The sequence below is a fragment of the Osmerus mordax genome, chromosome 19 (genome assembly GCF_038355195.1).
Source record: "Osmerus mordax isolate fOsmMor3 chromosome 19, fOsmMor3.pri, whole genome shotgun sequence".
Lineage (NCBI taxonomy): Eukaryota > Metazoa > Chordata > Actinopteri > Osmeriformes > Osmeridae > Osmerus > Osmerus mordax.
Genome location: NC_090068.1, coordinates 13,558,188 through 13,576,702, shown reverse-complemented (window position 1 = coordinate 13,576,702; position 18,515 = coordinate 13,558,188). Strand labels below are relative to the sequence as shown.

The 18,515-nt window shown below is 39.6% G+C and overlaps 1 protein-coding gene across 1 annotated transcript; it reads right to left on the bottom strand.

The window, feature by feature from the left end:
* Window positions 1-846: 846 nt before the first annotated feature.
* On the bottom strand, window positions 847-17,558 carry ar (androgen receptor). Its single transcript, XM_067257255.1, has 8 exons — window positions 15,844-17,558; window positions 11,737-11,888; window positions 10,799-10,915; window positions 6,568-6,846; window positions 6,171-6,315; window positions 5,247-5,377; window positions 4,544-4,695; window positions 847-4,358 (listed from the first exon to the last, which is right to left on the bottom strand). The coding sequence occupies exons 1-8, from the start codon at window positions 17,238-17,240 to the stop codon at window positions 4,200-4,202; spliced, it is 2,532 nt and encodes an 843-aa protein (XP_067113356.1). The 5' UTR covers window positions 17,241-17,558; the 3' UTR covers window positions 847-4,199.
* Window positions 17,559-18,515: the final 957 nt, after the last annotated feature.

Here is an 18,515-nt window from a genome sequence, read left to right as displayed (position 1 = left end):
CCATATTCTTTTTTTTTTTTTCGTTTATAAACCGTGTTTTTATTCTGGCATTCAAGACCAGTCAGTGCTGGGCTGGTGGCAAAGTCCAGATGTGCCCTTCTCGAGCAGTCAGCCAGCCAGCCTTCATGGTAAGTTGCACTGGTTCTCACTTCATGACAAGCGTGGTTTGATTGTCGATCTACTTGGACCTCTGCCTCATCTTTCGCCTTTTACGCTTCAGCCTGCGCATAACGGCTTCAGCCTGCTCATAAAAGCTTCTTCCTCCACTTGGCTCTCATCTTGTGGAGATATGTCGTTAATGCGAAGACACCAACTCAAATGTATTTGTTATTTTTTACCAACTCCCATATTTAACATCTGACGAATATAACTTGACTTATTTATTTAAGACTCGAGCAAACGGCAAACCGAAATATTATCATTAACTTGACCCTCCAGTGAGTAAAACCACATTTAGGGCCTACTGTATCAGAAATATCCATCTCTCCTCTCCGTCACACACCCACATGGCTCCAAAACGATGCCTTCATTTTGTTTGCATGCTTGGGGCAAATATAACTCAAAAAGTTTAAGTAAATGATTTACGGAACTGGCCTGTGGACCGCCCGTTGCCCACCACTGTAGGCATATGTTGAAATGAATGGGCCAATGAATTTCTCCCACGATTTCTTCCATTTCTTCTGCCTGAGTTTACTTTGTTTTCTTTGAGGGTTTAGTGCAGTTCTATGTACGTATGTTAGGGACAATGCTTGTAAAGAGGGTCGTACAAATACTATTTGATTGTCATAGTTCCTTAACTGATGTGTAAAGTAAAAAATCAAGCACACACGTACCAGACGCATGTTTTTGTAGTTTTTTATAATATGCAAAGTAGCACAAACAAACCCCCAGTTAACACAAACCCTGACCAGAAACACATCATACCAATTGTTTAAAAAACTGGTAATCAATTTACAGATAGTGACTTATGAAATTAAGTCTGACACATTTTACAGGTGTCACAACACTTCTAAAAAGCATGGTCATATTTGACTACATTTACTAAAAAGTGATGTAACTTTGCACTTCCACTAATACAGAAACTCATAAACACATGACTGAAATTAAAAAGATAGTCAAAGTCATTAAGAACATGTCTGAAGCTGATGTTGAAAAAAAAATCTGCTTAAAAATACAGATTAAGATGTGTATCATCAGTACCATTCACAAATCACTGAACCATTTAAACATAGCCAAGTTAATAACATTTATAAATACAGTTAGTTCAAATTAGATCTTAATATATAACCTAATTGTATATCAACAGCATCAACATGTTAATTTAGAAAGATTGTCAGTACATTTTGAAACAAGTTAACAAGGTACACGTTGAGTATAATTCAATGTAAATAATGAGGAATAGCTTATTGCAGAACAAAATCCTGTTCAAAGTAAACCAGTGAAGCAAGAAATGATCAAACTAAGTTTTTTATGAAAACCATTAGAACTGCGATGTAATTCATGAGTATGATCCTTTTTAACTGGAAGCACCATTCTGGGGAATCTGTTGATAATGGTAAAGAAAGCAAAGATACTACTGTGATCTTTTTGTACTACAGTGTAATTGTATCAGAAACGTTTATAATTGAATTTGCTCATGCAGTGCATATTACACAATGTGGATGCAGTGTTGACTGTTTGCAAAACAGTTAGGGTGCAAGCTATTGAGCTAATTAATTGTCCCTTTCTTCCTTCCTTGCTATATTTCTTACTGTATAACCACAAAGGTTAACTGTATTACTGAAATGTGTAATCTGGCCCAATTGAATGGACTAAAACTGCAGACCAATTCAGACTCAAGTATCTCTTGGCAAAGATTCTATACATTACATGAACAAATGCTACATCTTTTTTTTTTTTACAAATACTTTTGGTTTATCTTATATGCCCAGCAGTTTTGAGAAGTAAAGCTCAGGCGTTTATTGCCTGCAAATAATTACAGACATACATTGTGTTTAGTCATGAGCATAATAATAATAGTTGTATGTTGTTGCTTTTACAACAAGATTGGTCAAACACACTTTCATATTTTTAAGATTTCAGTGGGCTATTTATATCAAAACCATGTTGTTTATTACATACTTGGTTTACCTACTTACAGTTTATGCGTGTTTTAACAACCAGTCTTATTGTAAATGGATTCATAACTGCAGATTATTGCATAGTGCTTGTGACTGTCAAATGCAAGGTGAATTTGAATGCTAATTCAATTTTGAATTGCTGATTTATTTGTTATTGAACCACTATATGTTAATCAAATGTCAAGGTCATAAAAATGTTATTCCAAGTGTATTTGTTTTTTATTTTTGTGTAAGCAGCATGAAAGTTTCAGCAAGTTTAAGACATTTAACACATTTACAGGTTTTACACGGAACATTTACAGATGTTACACCTAAAATATGATACAAATTAATTTAGTAGAGCAATTTACGCCACAGCTAGCAGAAAAAGACTCGTTAAGTGTCAAATTAAAATGCCACATAGAAACCAACATAAAAAACACTTTTCCTCCTACCTTACTTGTAATTAAATGTTTCACTTGATTGGTGTTTCGCCTTGTGTATTAAAACATGTTTTAGTGTAAGAATGCAGTGTCAGAAAGTTCATGTGATTCAGTGATTAGCTAGGGCAAATGTATAGTCATATTTTGGCACTTATTGTAGTTTTGATCACCCTGAAGTAACAGAAAGCAATCTTCTTGTGGACAAAATGGTATATGTTTCAAATTATCATGGTCAAGCACAATACTATTTTACTTCTATTTGACTTCTTTACTGAATTTACACTAATACAATTTAAACATGCAGTTAGACGAGAGATTATTGAAAACAGTAACTATCATAGTTGTACTATAGGGCCTACTTGCAAGATATACAGTACACCTATATGTTTTGGAAAATTACAAAGGGCCACATGGAATCTGCATGCAGTTAGTAAAGCTCACAGGTATTGCAATATCACAAACACAAATCAAGGTCCTTGGTACAGTGAGCAAGATTGTCTTAAAATATTGTTGCTATATTCACATTAAGAGCATATTGTAACTGGATTAAAGAAAGTAGAATGTTTCTGTGAATCCCAAATAACACTTTACTTATCGCAAATGTCAAGGTCATAAAAATAGCTTTTTTGACTGCAATGTTTATACCATTTCAACTGCTACTAATATGCCATGTCATGTCATGTTTAGATTAAATTCATTTAATTCCATCTTAACAAGCACTTATTTAATATGACCAGTTCATTTTTGTTCAGATGCCACTAATAAATTGTGTGTTCAAATACAGAGATGGGCCGTTACGGGCAAGCAAAACCAGCATGTTTTAAACATTGAAACTGGTGAAACAATTTATGTATGTTCGGTTTGACCATCAATTTTCCTCAATTATTACTCACACGATATTTAAACTAGTTACACTTTGAGTTTGATCTTTAAATTCTAAACAGAGAGATCCACAGAAGAACTCGGCTTGCAACTGGTAAAAAAAAAGCATATTAATTTACAAATTAAAACTAGATAAAATCATGACAGCATCATTAGAAAAGCTGTGCGTATATATGTATCTGATCTAAACTGTATACCAGAAAGCTGTAAGTGCAACTACTATTTTGATGTATTTTGTATTGTATGTGTGATAACTGTACTGTGGGTACATAGTCTAATACATGAATGGAACAGTTACTAAATACAGATAAACTACTGTCTATGTATATGAAGAAGTATTCAGGAATTATCTGCATAACTTTAGATAAACAATTCAAAATGTACATATCAAGATCTTACATGTTCCAATTTGTGCATAGATGAGTTAAACGATCAGTAATGGATGTTGTTTTCATCTCACTTCGGACCCTAAAAGTACTATGTGATTTTCCTTCCCTAGAAATATGAGATAGGGCTGTCAACAAGGTGACACTTTGCAACTCTTGAGATAAATGCCAAAACCTGGCTGTCGAATTGAGAAAATGATCTCAATTATGTCAGATAAGCAAGAACACTACTGCTACTGGTGATGTCATGATTATAGAAGGGTACGCTGAGCTATCAGGTAAGTTGGAGAAAAAGAAACAGAATTGCAGGGAAGCAATACAGAACCTTGGCTTTCATTTTTAGAGGCAGGATCAGATCTGCTCTTTTCTTCAGATGATAATCAATCCCACTACTTGTGGAACAGAATCGGTTTAGCTAAACCTGCCAGGATCTTTGGCACATGTACTGAAATGATCTCAGCAATCATCTCAGGGAAGCTGACCTTAGTAGGCAAGGACTGAGCCTGGACAAAGAGGTCAAACGTAAACTGTTGGAGTTTCCTTACGGTCTGAAATTGGAAAGATAGAGTTGTTAAATCACTTTGAGTATAGGTTTTCACAATGTTGTCATGCTGAAGCAATGCCGGAGATAACCATTCAGAATAATTGTGATATTATTCCGAGATTTTAGTCGTTTATTTATTCAAATCCTTTTGTAATAGTTGATGTGTTGTAATACATTTTGTACACTAACCGGCTGGAGAGAATCCAGGAGGCGTGTGAGTTGATAGAACCTTTGTGAACAATTTGGCTTTCTCCCATAGCTGATGAGACGATCCAGTTCATTGATGTAGGTAGAACGCAACTCATCAAAGTACTTCTGACTCTTAAGACCCTCTACTGGAACTGCAAGAGATAAGATACATTACTAAGTGCAACCATCTATAACCCTCATAACTGTCTCCAAGAGCAGCTCCCTTTACTCAAATGTGCCTGTAGATCTGTGATTTGCTTAACTGTAGAACTGTGATTTGCTTAACTGTAGATCTGTGATTTGCTTAACTGTAGATCTGTGATTTGCTTAACTGTAGATCTGTGATTCGCTTAACTGTAGATCTGTGATTTGCTTAACTGTAGATCTGTGATTTGCTTACCTGTAGATCTGTGATTTGCTTAACTGTAGAACTGTGATTCAGGTAACATAGGTAACATCGCACTGACAAATTGTAATCCATACCTGGATTCACTACATTTGAATTCCTAATAGTCTGCATAACTGATCATTTCAGTGGTAGTAACAAGAGACAACAACACTGGTGCTCCCAACTAAACAAACACAGGTGATGCTTGGGGTCGTGGCAACAGCTGCAGATCTGGCTTTAACAACGGAAAATGCTTTTCACTGGCGTCATCAGTGAGTGAGGTGAACCTCCAGGGCATGTCTTCGGAGCACTTACTGATGCTGAAGAGAAGTAGGGCCTTCATGCAGAGAAACTCCTCCTGCGTGACCTGGAGCATAACAAACTCCTGGGACAGGTGTCTCATCCGGAGACAATGCTCGTACATGGAGGAAATATGCATCCGATGGCTGAGGATAGAAGACGGAGGGAGAGCAGCGTTGTGAGGTCAGGGAGAGCAACAGGGTTACGGGAATAGGTGGCGGGGGGGGTGGGGAGGACTGAGGGGAGTACATTTTAAATGTTTGACTCCGTGTTGCTGTAGATGGAGAGAGGTTGAAGGGGGCAGGTTTGTGTGTGACCATGTTAGAATGAGGAGAGTTACCTTGTCTGTGTGACCAGATTGGCTGAATGATGCAGTAAGTGGACCCATATACTTAGGACTTTTGTGGAATATTACAGTAAGACATTGTGGCACAAGCCTTACGTGGGTATGAAGATGATACAGTATCGCAAAAAAATATATATATAATTCTGTTGCTAATGTACTGTATATTTCTCAGTAAAGGTGTGTTGGATACGACTGTATATTTGGTACTGCCAACGGCCAGGAAATACAAGATTTAAACTTCCCACCCAGCAGTATTACGTAATGAGACAGAGAGAGAGACAGAGAGAGACAGAGAGAAAGATAGTGAGAGAGATAGTGAGACAGAGAGAGACAGAGAGAGAGACAGAGAGAGAGACACACACAGAGAGAGAGAGAGAGAGAGAGAGAGAGAGAGAGAGAGAGAGAGAGAGAGAGAGAGAGAGAGAGAGAGAGAGAGAGTTGGAATCCGCCACATACTTAACAGCCAAGAGGCAATCCCGTAGAGTAAATCTTTCTAAACATCAAACTGTAGCAACACAAGTGCTGGGTGTCCTGGCGGCAATGAGATAATTTAGTGGAGATAATTGAATTCAGTACGAGACAGCTGCACATACTCATTGAACACGAGATCAGGAGCAAAGTACAGCATTCTGCCGTTGACATTCTTGTAGGACCTCCATCCCAAGGCAAACACCATCACCCCCATCCAGGAGTGCTGAATGACGGTCATCTGGTCATCCACGTGCAGATTTCGAAACCCTGAGTACATTTTGGGAAATGTTGATAAGGTGTATAATGGATATTACTGCTGATTACAGTGGAACATGTGATAAATCAAATTAAACAATAGCACGCTAAGTTCAAAATCAATCATGTCATAGATGTGGACCCTCAGGAGACTCCAGTATACACCGACGCTGAAGCAGCTCTAGCCAGGACGACCATCGCAAAGACCTTTCGTGAAAAACTATCCCAAATGTCGTCATCATCCTGCATGTTGTGTCACTCTACCTGGCAGGCCTTTCGCCCACTTCACCACCTTGACCAGCTGTCTCTCCCCGAGCTCGTTGAGACTGGTGAGCAGGTTGGCGGCCGAGTCTGGCTGGCCATGGTCGTGACCGGCGTTCACCACCTCGGGCTCGATGGACTCCAGGATGTTGAGGAACACCAGCTGGGAGTGGAAGCTCAGGCTGGGCCTGGGGGAGAGGACCTGGACAGCCTCAGAATGACCCTGGCTGGGCTGATCATCTTCCTGAGTCTTCAGCTGTCCGATCTTCTTGAGTTTACGAGCTGGTGGAACAGGAGAGAGAGACAGCAGGGGAAACACTGTTAATAGATTCGGTACATCTGTTACCCTTCTGAAGCTCTTAAATACCACGTGAAGGGATCCCAAATAATTGAAACAATGGCAAAATTCACTTTTCGTAATATATAGTGCTTTTTGAACTTTTCTAACATCTGCTGTTGATTGAGCTATAAGTCACTGGTAGCTTGAACCTTGCTGAGCCAGAATGGCCTGTGATGAAGTTAAGGATCTCTTTCCCTGTTTCAGAATGTCTCTGAAGAGAACATTTAAAGTAAAAAAGGGGCATTTGTGGTGGCCAAACTGCCAGTTCCAGAATATGAACATGAACATGAAATGTTGCCCGGTTTAAAAAAGATATACATTCAAACAGAAAACTGTCAAAATGAAGACCAAGATTAACATGTTTAACTAATGAGGTTCTTAAAAAATTCCTGACACAAAACTGTGTAAAACTGACTAGACAAAACAACAATATTTAGGCTGAACAGGAGAAAAAAACCCTCTGTGATCCCAGGAAAGATGAATCGCTATCTGTGTTCCTGTTGCTTTTCCTCATCCTGCCTTGACATCTACAAACATCTAGTTCTGCTGCAATCGATGTGGAAAATACATTGCAGTCTTGTAATTACTTTGGTTAACAGTAAGAGTTAGGTAGATCTAGAGGATCACACTAAAATGATAATAATCTGCAAAAAATACCTACACTTTCATAAAAGTGCACTAAACCGGATGAGCCCCATCTGGTAGATAGCATTTTGATAAGGGGTTAAGGTATGTCTCCGTGAAGCACAAATATTTTCCTTCACTGTCTAGTCCAAGGAGAGAAGACCAGAAGCAGGACTTTTTTCAAACATGCAGCCACACATTAGGCCAACTGGCCAGTGATCAAGACTTGACTTTGCAATGAACCTGTTCAGCTATAAATGTTTCTGCTGCAACACTGCATTTAAACTGGATGCATTGACAAAACAATGCTAAAGAAGCCGTTTGCTAACTGATCCGCATGTGACAGATGTTTGACACTTGACACCCTCCACTAATTAACTCAAAAAGCACTAAGTCTTCCTTACAGAGGTGACAAGTCTCCTGCCTCAAATGAATCCAAGTGAAATAACCACATTCTGCTAATCAGTTGCCACATCACAAACAATCTGTGCTGAAACCAACCCTGTGACTACAGTCAAGACTAGACAAGTCTCCAATCCACCATTCACTCTCAAACTACTTATTTTTTCCGGATAACACAAACTCTCTTTTGAGTTTCCAAGTTCTGGGTTCTCCGAGTTATTTCTGCTTTCGCTACCATGACACCTGTCTGAGGGAGAGAGGGAGGGATGCAATCTCTCCTTAGCAGATCAATAACCAGGCATACAAGTTATTCAAACTGAATGGGACAGACAATGTTGGTCTCAAAAGACTCTACTTTTTAACTGAGTTTTACCGAATTCTGAAGAGGGACTGACTGGTGCCTGCCTATCTCTCAAGTCAGAAGTTTAGCTGAGCTTTGTAGGCCAATAAATTAATCTGGAGGATAAGGGGTTGTCTATAATGAGAGCCACTCTGCTTTACTATAGATCCATAGCCTAGAGGCATATGCGGAGTAGACTATCAATTACTAAAAATATCAGGGTGCACTTTTAGCAGGTCTGGTCTTGGTTGAAAGTGGGAGAAATTATTCTTAAATTCCTCTCAGTGCCCTGTCAATATGGGATGTTGTAAATGACAAAACGATGACTAAATATTGTGGAATGAAAATGATATAACACTGTTGAGAGAATGGTTGGACTGACACCCACAACCTCCATTAACCCCCCTGTCTGAAGTCTCTCTGCCCAAAACCATTCCAACTCTAGCTTGGCTCACTGCTTGAGCTTTTATGAGCACTGGCCATGGATATATACACTAAAATACTGTCCAATTCTACACATATAGGAAAGTTAATTATGTACAAAAAGTACCTATGAACATATACTGTGCAAGTTTAATTTATACCCATCTATGCACTGCTCTTTTTACTATGTGAAATGTGGATGATGGAACATTGCCAAGTCACTTTGTTGCTTTCTGATCTTCAACATCTGATTGTTTATTGACACATCCCAGAAAGTTGAAACATAATTTGCAGCCAAATTACATATAATTACACATTTCTTACATATCATATTTTATGTGAAATATAAAATTTATATTTTCTAAGACTGGAAATCCTTCAGTTGAAAACACCATCCAGTAATTCCTTCTAGTATTTTCACACACATCAGAACATTTTTCTTGTCCTAGTGTCTTATCTTCCTGATAGTACATACTGGAGTCAAAAGTGTTGGTCAGGTTGCACTGCCCTGTACATACAACCTCCTTTAAATTGATGCAAAGCCAATTCAAACAGGTAGCCAAGTCAGATGTCACGCTCTGTTACTCAACAAGTATGAACTATAATACTAATTATATATATATATATATATCAACTGATGTAAATAATAATACTAACAATAAAAATATCTACTTACATTATTCTTTTTTTGTTATTTTCACTCTAGTTTTGGTATATTCGTTTATTGTATCCTTTAACATGCCACTAAACCAGTTATGTTTTAGACGCACAAAGATATTGCTAAAGGAATATCAATATCCATATTTGCCTGTTTAAATTATCATTTACTTTAATAAGGACAGCTAAACTGAACATGAGGAGAGTTATAATTAGTGTAAACAGGTGCTGGTGTGGTGGGTGAGCAATCTTCCTCCCGGCAAATCCCATGAGAAACCAATATTTCTGGCTCTTTAATTACCTCCAACCGTTTTTGTAATGTACTATACATATTATTCTGGGGTTAATTACAAAGACTGTCTACAGGAAATACCCTGTCAACGCACAACATTTCCTCTGCAACTGCATACAGAAGTTTAGAAGTAGAGAGAGTTCAGCCAGGTCATTTGATGATATTTCCCATGCTTTCCCGTAGCATTGTGTATCAGCAAAATGGAATCTATGGTGAATCGGTCAAATTAACTGGCACATTCAGAAGATGTATTTGGAGATGTGCAGTAATTATTAACCTGAAAAAAGGTCATATGGAATTCTCTGCTCCAAATGAAAACCTGCATGCTATGATTCTCAACAAGATTCTTCAATTTTTCAGGAATAATAAATCCATCAAATCCATCATCATTCTATAATAAGATGATACGATGAGTCTTTCAGATCTTCACTGAGTTCCCAAATTACTGTCACAAACTTCCCAGGAAGAAAGTGCAGAGAGAGGATTACACATCTCACAGGGGCGACTTTGAAGGAGAGAGGTCTCTTTGTAACTACAGCTAGAGAAGGTGACACTGACAATCACAGCATTACTTCGCATTTTCCCCCCATGGGCTTGTCAGCAGCTGGTGGCTAAATTACCAGCATTTATGCTCCTTTAATACCATGTCTCGTGTCAGTTTTCTGCTCTTCGGTACAATTTTCACTGTTACCAGAATGAGGAAATGGTGGAGAGTGAAAATTGAACACAAGACAAAAATTAGTCCACCACATGTCTATCTTTAGGGGTCTAATATGACGAACATGTCTGGGAGAGTGAAGAATGAACGGAATAGGTTGAAATTGCCTTGCGGCACAGTCAGGGGCTTGATTAGCGGACGCATCTCCCATCGTGATTCTGCACTTGAAGACACCTTAAATGTGTAAGATGGGAATGCAACAGTCACCAAAAATAGGGTACTTGGGCTTAGACCGTTTTTCGAAATCATCCACGCTGGGTTCATTCTTATGGGCTTATGGGATCAGCAGAAATATTACACATACATACTCTGGTATATGAAATTCCCGACATAAAGGGAAGAGGTTTTGCATGCAGGCGTACGTGTAAAGTGAAGCAGGAGTGTAGTTAAGAAGAAGTCGGTTGAAATGCAGAAAATTGAAAAGGGGTTCTCACTCACCTCCCAGAGTCATACCAGCCTCAAAACATTTCTTCAGGCGACACGATGGGCAGTTTTTCCTCCTGAGCTTGTCGATGGTGCAGTCATTTCGGCTCGCACATAGATATTTCTGTTTCCCTAAAAGGAAAAAATATATAAGTATGTAAATGTTTTATTTGATTATATGTTTCCTTTATTTGTCTTTTAAAATCAGTGTTCAATGTTCCTGATGCAGCTACATGAATACAAGTACATTTATAATGCGTTTATCGTGGCATGGTGAATTAATAAAATATTTATTTTACAAGGCATTACTTGATGGTCTCTACAAAGTTTCCATTCTGAGTTCAGCAGGAGAGAAAAAATTATGAGCCTAACAAGTCCTCTGGGAGCAGTCCGAGGACTGCAGTCCTGCGTTTATAGAATTGGCCCCCACAAACTACACGGTTATAAAGCCTATTTAACCACGATTCTGGGTCGTTCACTGTAGCTGCTGACTTGTGTGGTACTCTTTAAACCCTCACACCCTTGCAATGATGATTTCAAACATGTTTGGGTTTTTTGGGTGCTGATTGAAACCATTCCCACGAGGGGCAAAGCCTTGGTGTGATCTACGATTACACCAGTGTCAGATTTCCCCATCTTACTAAACATGATGCGTCACTACAGCAAAAATACAACGTGTGAGCGTGTGAGCTGGAAACATTATCTATAAAACCGTGTGGCTTACCGGCTAAAAATTTGTAAAAATAGTGTGAAAGGGTCCACGTGTTTCAATTTCTTTCACACTTTCGAGAACGTAAACTCAGGACAAAAACGCCTTCAATATCTGGGTCTCCTCTACAGAGCTTTCAACAGTTCCCATAGTCTTTTAAGACCCTGTTAGCTTAGCTTGGAACTTTGCCTTGTTAGTGTTACACAGAAAGCTGCTAAGGTAATAAATTCCCAGTTCTCCTTACCTTCTGCAGCCCTCTTAAAGAACACTTTGCAGCTGCCGCAGGTGAGCGCGCCGTAGTGGCAGCCAGAAGCTTCGTCGGCACAGATCAAGCAGGTTCTTTGTGGTGGGAAGAAGAATTCCATAGGGAACATGTGCTCCCTGCCACTTTCAAACCTTCAAGACAAACGCAGAAACATGTCTATTCAGGCAAATCTTAAACACGCAAACAATGCATCATCGATGCAATTACATAATAACAGAACGATTTTACGTAACCTGAAGTTGTCTGAATATATTTTCAAACTCATTTAAATTTGAATATGTCATAATAATCTGGACGTCTGCCATTGCAGATTGACTTGATTACGTAGATATAGACATTTTGCTAGGCATGTAGCTAAGCAGGGTGTTCTGTGCTAAAAATACCTTGTGTGAAATATAACCCACTGACATACAAACGGGAAACGACTCAGTGCACAAGACTATCTGGACAGCCAGAACTTCATTTATGCCACGACAAAAATTCTCAGCAGTAATGCACACAAGGCACACACATCAAGTGACGCCTCAAGTAAGTGAGTCCCCTATCGCAGATGTGACAAACGATCATGTTACACTACATCATCAAACCAATTGTATGGGCCAGTGTGTGTGTGTGTGTGTGTGTGTGTGAGCAGATTGCTAGTGGCAGAAGAGCACATGGTTTGGGGTTTGTCAGGAGATCCAGGAAAAAGGACGCTGACATCCTAGGACGCGCCATTTTGTTTTAGTTTGTGTTTGTGCCTCTGGTGTCCTGCTACTACTGTACCTACTCCCGCTACTAAGCTTCTCTTCCTCAGCAACGCGGGTGACTACACAATCTGTGTGACTACACAACCTGTGTGACTACACAACCTGTGTGACTACACAACCTCTGTGACCAAAAAGAAACAGCACAAAACAAATCTGATTCACAAATCAGCTTTTGCAGAAAACGGTTCAGTCTAGTTACACTGATTCACAGTTATCAAGAGCCACATCCTTCTGACTGTGTGACCAAGCCTGCAGTATTGCTCAGGCTCATTTAAGGAGCTTGATTTCCCATTAGATAAGGGCAAGGGGTGTGATGACTGCAGAGGGTGTGAGACAAGTGTGAACAGCAGCCCCAGGAACAGGGGGGGGGGCAACATCCAGCACCAGTGCGGCCACAGGGACAGATTGGACAGTGTGTACAGACATAACTAAACCTTGTTGACGTGCAACTTAAGATGTCAAGGTTGTGTTAAACAGACAAGGACAACACTAATAATTGACCGAGTGTTCACCAAACGCTCACTGGCACCATAGCATAGACAACAGCTGTTTGAAAGCAACATCTTGCTTTCAAATTCTTTTTCTTCAGGTTACGTATCTGTGGTTTGACACCGCAGACGTTCTCGTTTGTGCAGTGTGCTGGTAGTAAACAAAAAGTTTCCCATTCAAATTCTTAGAACTCCTCTAAAAGTGTTCTATCACAGCTGTGTATAAGTTACATTGACTTTTAACCACCTATCAGAAGGTGACTGACACCTCCCTATCCCCCACTGTTAGGGACTAGAACAAGAATAACTAGGGAGAGAGACCACTGTTAGGGACTAGAGCAAGACTAACTAGGGAGAGAGACCACTGTTAGGGACTATAGCAAGACTAACTAGGGAGAGAGACCACTGTTAGGGACTAGAGCAAGACTAACTAGGGAGAGAGACCACTGTTAGGGACTAGAGCAAGACTAACTAGGGAGAGAGACCACTGTTAGGGACTATAGCAAGACTAACTAGGGAGAGAGACCACTGTTAGGGACTAGAGTAAGACTAACTAGGGAGAGAACCACTGTTAGGGACTATAGCAAGACTAACTAGGGAGAGAGACCACTGTTAGGGACTAGAGCAAGACTAACTAGGGAGAGAGACCAGTTGTCTGGAACAGGAAGCTGACCCGGGAGCCATTTTAATTTCTCTTTCATGTGGATGTCTGCAACACCAACTCCTTAGAACGTCATGCTGCTTTCACCCTGGTGCACTTTTTAATGCTCTACGTTTATCGGAATAAAGAAGTAATTCGTACTTTTCCGAAGCTGTTGCCGTAAAAGAGAACAGTTTACGTGCTGTGTTCAAATCAAGAGATAAATAATGTGCCAATACTGTATATTCAACCAACCTGAATACTATAGTTCAGGGTAGTCCGATTATAAAACTGTGCTTCATGTTGTACGGTATCCTTAACACGTTTATATATAACCTTAGAATCCAGAAACCACAACCACGTTCATATGTAGAATGTGAAACTGACATCAGCACAGCACTTAACGATGTAGAGCTTAATTTGGAGGGGATCAATGCCCCACTAGGTGTGGTGAATCTGTGCAAATGGTAAACTATTCATCAATCTGTAGTGACAGTATACATGTCCACTACACCACCTCAAGATAACAGGCAGCATGGAGAGTTCTCCATGTAGTTTCCCCTCTACACGTACACACATGCAAAACCACACAGGTAAATTTAGGAATATTTCAGATAATGACACTAATTTAAAACATCGCCTCTGGACAGGGAACAAAACAATATAGTGGGCAGACACCTACTTCTGTTGATGTGTTTTTTACGGAGCGATAATTAGACATAGTCACGGAAGAGACAGCGCAGTGGGACAAGAGGGATCTGAGGTCAGAGTCCACTCCAGGGAAGAGACGCACCTCAAATGTAAAGATTTTACAGAAAGTTAACCAGATAAACAGATCGAGAGATTACTATCTATCCACTGATTGTGTGTTCATTAATGTATTCATGATGGTGTAAGCTCAATGGACAAATACACTGCATCTTCATTAATAGTGCAACATATGTAAATAGGTCTCCTATGACGTGCTGATAAGATCTAAAGATAGAGCAGACTGTGTTGAGGCAACTGCTAAAACAGACAGTTTCTTTCTCACTCCCAACACAGAATTATTGAAATAGAAATTGACAACTTTCAGGGGGCCTGATGACCTCGAGAAACCCCTGTTTCTGTTATGACCCAGCAGACCAGACAATTCTGATGTCTGCAGAATGGTAAAGAATTAAATACAAGAGACCAGAAAGAAATCTGTTCTACGGAAGGCCATAAAGTGGACGGTCACAGTACAAGTCAGTTTAAACTACGATTAAACTACGAACTAGTAATGTGTCAATTAAATCATTTAAAATGTAATTAAAATATGACATTAAAATATACAGTATGTACTCTGCATACAGTATGTACACATTACACACATGGAAGGATCAATGACCAAGAGTGTAAATAATAGGAGCTAGATGTCAAGTGTAATTAAAGTGGTTTGCTATTCTAATTTATTAATAAATTAAAAAACTAATGATCTACTTTATACCATAAACTTTATTCATATCAAACACAAACTGACATCTTTTCTATAAAGAAAAATACCTGAGGTCTCACAATACATGTACATTACATGTATATTATATAGGTAATCCAATTTACTAATCTTACTTTCACTACCATTTCCTATTATTGATATGGTTTGTATAAACTGCTTATGAGGCGGGTGGTAACATGAATCGTCACACACCACAACTGCATGAGGGGTCAAATGAGGTTAACATTTCACTTTCTTCACCACCATACCCAATGAGCCACTGCACTGCTCTGAATCCCTGCACAGCCACTGCCTCTCAATCCTTTGTCTCCAAGAAATGAAAATAGTTCCCTCGTGTCTAACACTATACCCTGCGTTTTGGGGAACTGTTCTATTTCATTTTATTATTTGAAGGGGTGTCTGTGTGATATACCATCTATCTGATATACCATTTCTTAACAGTTTTAAATAGATGTTTCTTGCTGTATATATTCTCGAAAAGTTTTGGGGAAAATATATTAAGGCTATGTGTCAATGAACTTCCCAGTTCACATCAAGGATTAATACAAATGAAGGTACAAAGGTGCAAAATGATTTGTTTGCTTGCATGCCTGCTGACATAATCTCTATACAAATTAAAGTAAATGTTTAAGTTATAGTCAAACTAATTTGTGAATAGCAAAACTGTGAAATAATTCGATTTAATATGTAGGCTATTCCCAAATACATATTGCATATTGTAATTTCACTTACCTGGGGTCACTGTATGCTACATCCAGCCAGTCTCCAACTTCATTCTTGATGCAGTTAGAGTTGGGGTAGGTCACCCGTCCCAGAATTGCGCCGGGGTACCACGCCTCAAGATTTGGCCGTTCGCGGTGCACGAGACCCCCTTTGTCGTATTCATACGGGTTGCATATGAACGTTGCTTCTGGTGCCGCATTACATGTATTCATGTTCTGTCTGGAGGGTCCATAATGTACGTTTTCATTGTACCTATAATGCAGGCCCCATGGTGTTCCTGAGGATTCATTATTGATGGCCTCAGATTTAACCTTAACACTGTGTTGCTGATGGAGATAGTCTACATATTTATCCTCCATAGTCTCTCCGGTTTCACCGAATTGAGCAAGGGGTTTGTAAAAGACATGAGACGAGCTGCTGTCTGGGTCACTTTGACTGAATTGTGGCAAGTTAGCGTAAAAAAGTTGATCAAAGGGACAAGAGACAGAAGGCGCATCCTCTCTGTTCATAGAAGTTTCTTTTGAAGTTAAGTCACCATCATTTATACTCAGTCCAAACTCCTGCCCGTCCATAGATTGGTGTGCGGAACTGACATGCTGTAGAGCCGCGGAGTTCTCTGCAATTTCAGTGACGGTGGAACTTTTATATATCGGAATTTCTTTATCGCTTTGTAGTGATCTGGGACCGCGATCAATAGGGCACTTGTAATCTGAGGTAGCTTTTCCAGACCCAGGACAATCAATTAAAGGAACGTCAAACAAGTAGTTTCCTTGAGTTTGGTCATTTGAGATGGAGAGACTGTGATTATGTCCCATATCAGTCATCTCATTCGAGTCCATGTTAAGTCCAAGAGACACAGAGACAGCCTTGCACAGCTCCCTCGCCGTTTCTGAGATGGTGGTGCAGGCAGTGTTGGAGCAGGTACTCGCCGCACAGGCGTCACCGTTAGGACTTAACTCCTTTCCGTGACGGGGCACAGCTGGTTGACAGCGTTGTTTTTCCGTGAATACTTGCGGGACAGTGCAACAGGATCCGTTGTCTGCAATGTCTGATCCATTCAAACAGTTTTTTGTTGCTGTTGAGCTTTTAACAAAATGGATACGACTTGCTTGTGCTTCGAGTGTTCTGTAAAAACCAATACTGTCACCTTCTCTTACCTCGGTATCTGAATTACGAGCAGTCCCTGGCCATATTTCTTTGCGGGGTGATTGTCGATTAGTTTGGCGCATCTCCCAGGAGTGCTTATTTTGCAAGAAACTGTACTTGGAACTACTGTAGTCCAAGGTTTCGTTGACAGCGTTATTCGGCAGCGCAACTCGCACGTTGTGAAAAACGTTTTGGTAAGGTCCTCGAAAAACTATGTTAGGGGAGTCACAAACTCCTCCTAATGGAACGGGAATCTCCATATTATAGGCAACTCCAGAAACGTAGCTCGTCGTGAGTAGTTAGTAATATTGTTGAAAGAAGTCTAAAAAGGTTTGAACAGAATTTATGTATTTAAATAAAATTCCATCATCTTACACAATCAACTTCAGTCAAATATACCGTAGACAACTAAAATGGCACAACAAGTCAGTGCTGATTGCAGGTTAATGGTAAACGGTTTCTTAAACGAATACAAACTTTGAAAATGAATAGTTTTATTCCGTTGGGCGTAGAACAGACTTCGGTAGCCTGTCTTCGAGTAGAAAGTACAAAAACATAGCTTTTGAAAACGTACACTCACACGCACGACTCGTTCTCGTCCTATCGAAGGAAAAAAGTAAACATGTTAAGAGATGATTCTGCGGTCGACTGTCGTGGTCTAACATTCACTTGTGAGGGACGGTCCGACCAATCTAGAGTTGCGCTACAGTTTCACCCATGCCTTGACTACGCTGAAAGGTATTACCAAAACTCTTAACCCCTACCATCCTGTCATGTGCATCCAAAGCCTTATAAAACAGACTTTTGATTTCAATGTTTGACTTATTGCGAGACTTCCCGGGTTTACTTTCAAAGTCCTTGAGCGCTTTTGTGGTCAGTTTGTGAGTTTAGCACCCCACGCTAGCATACAAAATAATACATTCCTCGGAGTAATTCCAGTTTTCAATGTCATTTAAAGAAAGTCAGGATTTACTGTAGCCTAGTAACGTTTTAGTAGGCCTATGCCTATTACAGTCATGGCCAAAAATATGACACTTCAAAAAACTCAAATGTTATTTTTTTTTATTTATAAGTATTTCGTCTCCACAATAAGCCTAAAATGACAGAACCTTTGTATTTGATTCAGAAGGCTATGTAATGGGCTATATTCATTAAAATCAGAAAATGGACAGAAAAACAAATAGATAAAATCACCCTATTACATCAACATTTCTAACCGTAGACTTAATATTTGGTAACACAGCCTTTTGGTCAGGAGAACTGCAATCAAGTTCTCCCTCTCTATCTTGGCAGTTTGTCCCTCTCCTCTGTGTACAAACTTCTCTAGTTCTCCCAGAATAGAAGGGTGCTTTCTAACTGCTGTTTTCAGATCTATCCACAAGCTTTCTATGGGATTGAGATCTGGTCTCATTGCTGGGCACATCAAAACAGTCTAGAATATTTTCTTAAACCATTTCTGGGTGCTTTTTGAAGTTTGGTTTGGGGTCTCTGCTCTGTTGGAAGACCTAAGACCTTCGATGAAGTCTGAGCTTTCC

Bases quoted from the DNA above. Each gene is read 5' to 3' on its own strand.
- ar (XM_067257255.1), bottom strand. From the start codon at position 17,240: ATGGAGATTCCCGTTCCATTAGGAGGAGTTTGTGACTCCCCTAACATA. The intron at 5,378-6,170 runs GTATGTGCAGCT...TTCTATCCTCAG, and splicing joins CCTGATCTCGTGTTCAATGA to CCATCGGATGCATATTTCCT. The intron at 4,696-5,246 runs GTAAGTGCTCCG...TATCTCTTGCAG, and splicing joins CCTACTTCTCTTCAGCATCA to TTCCAGTAGAGGGTCTTAAG.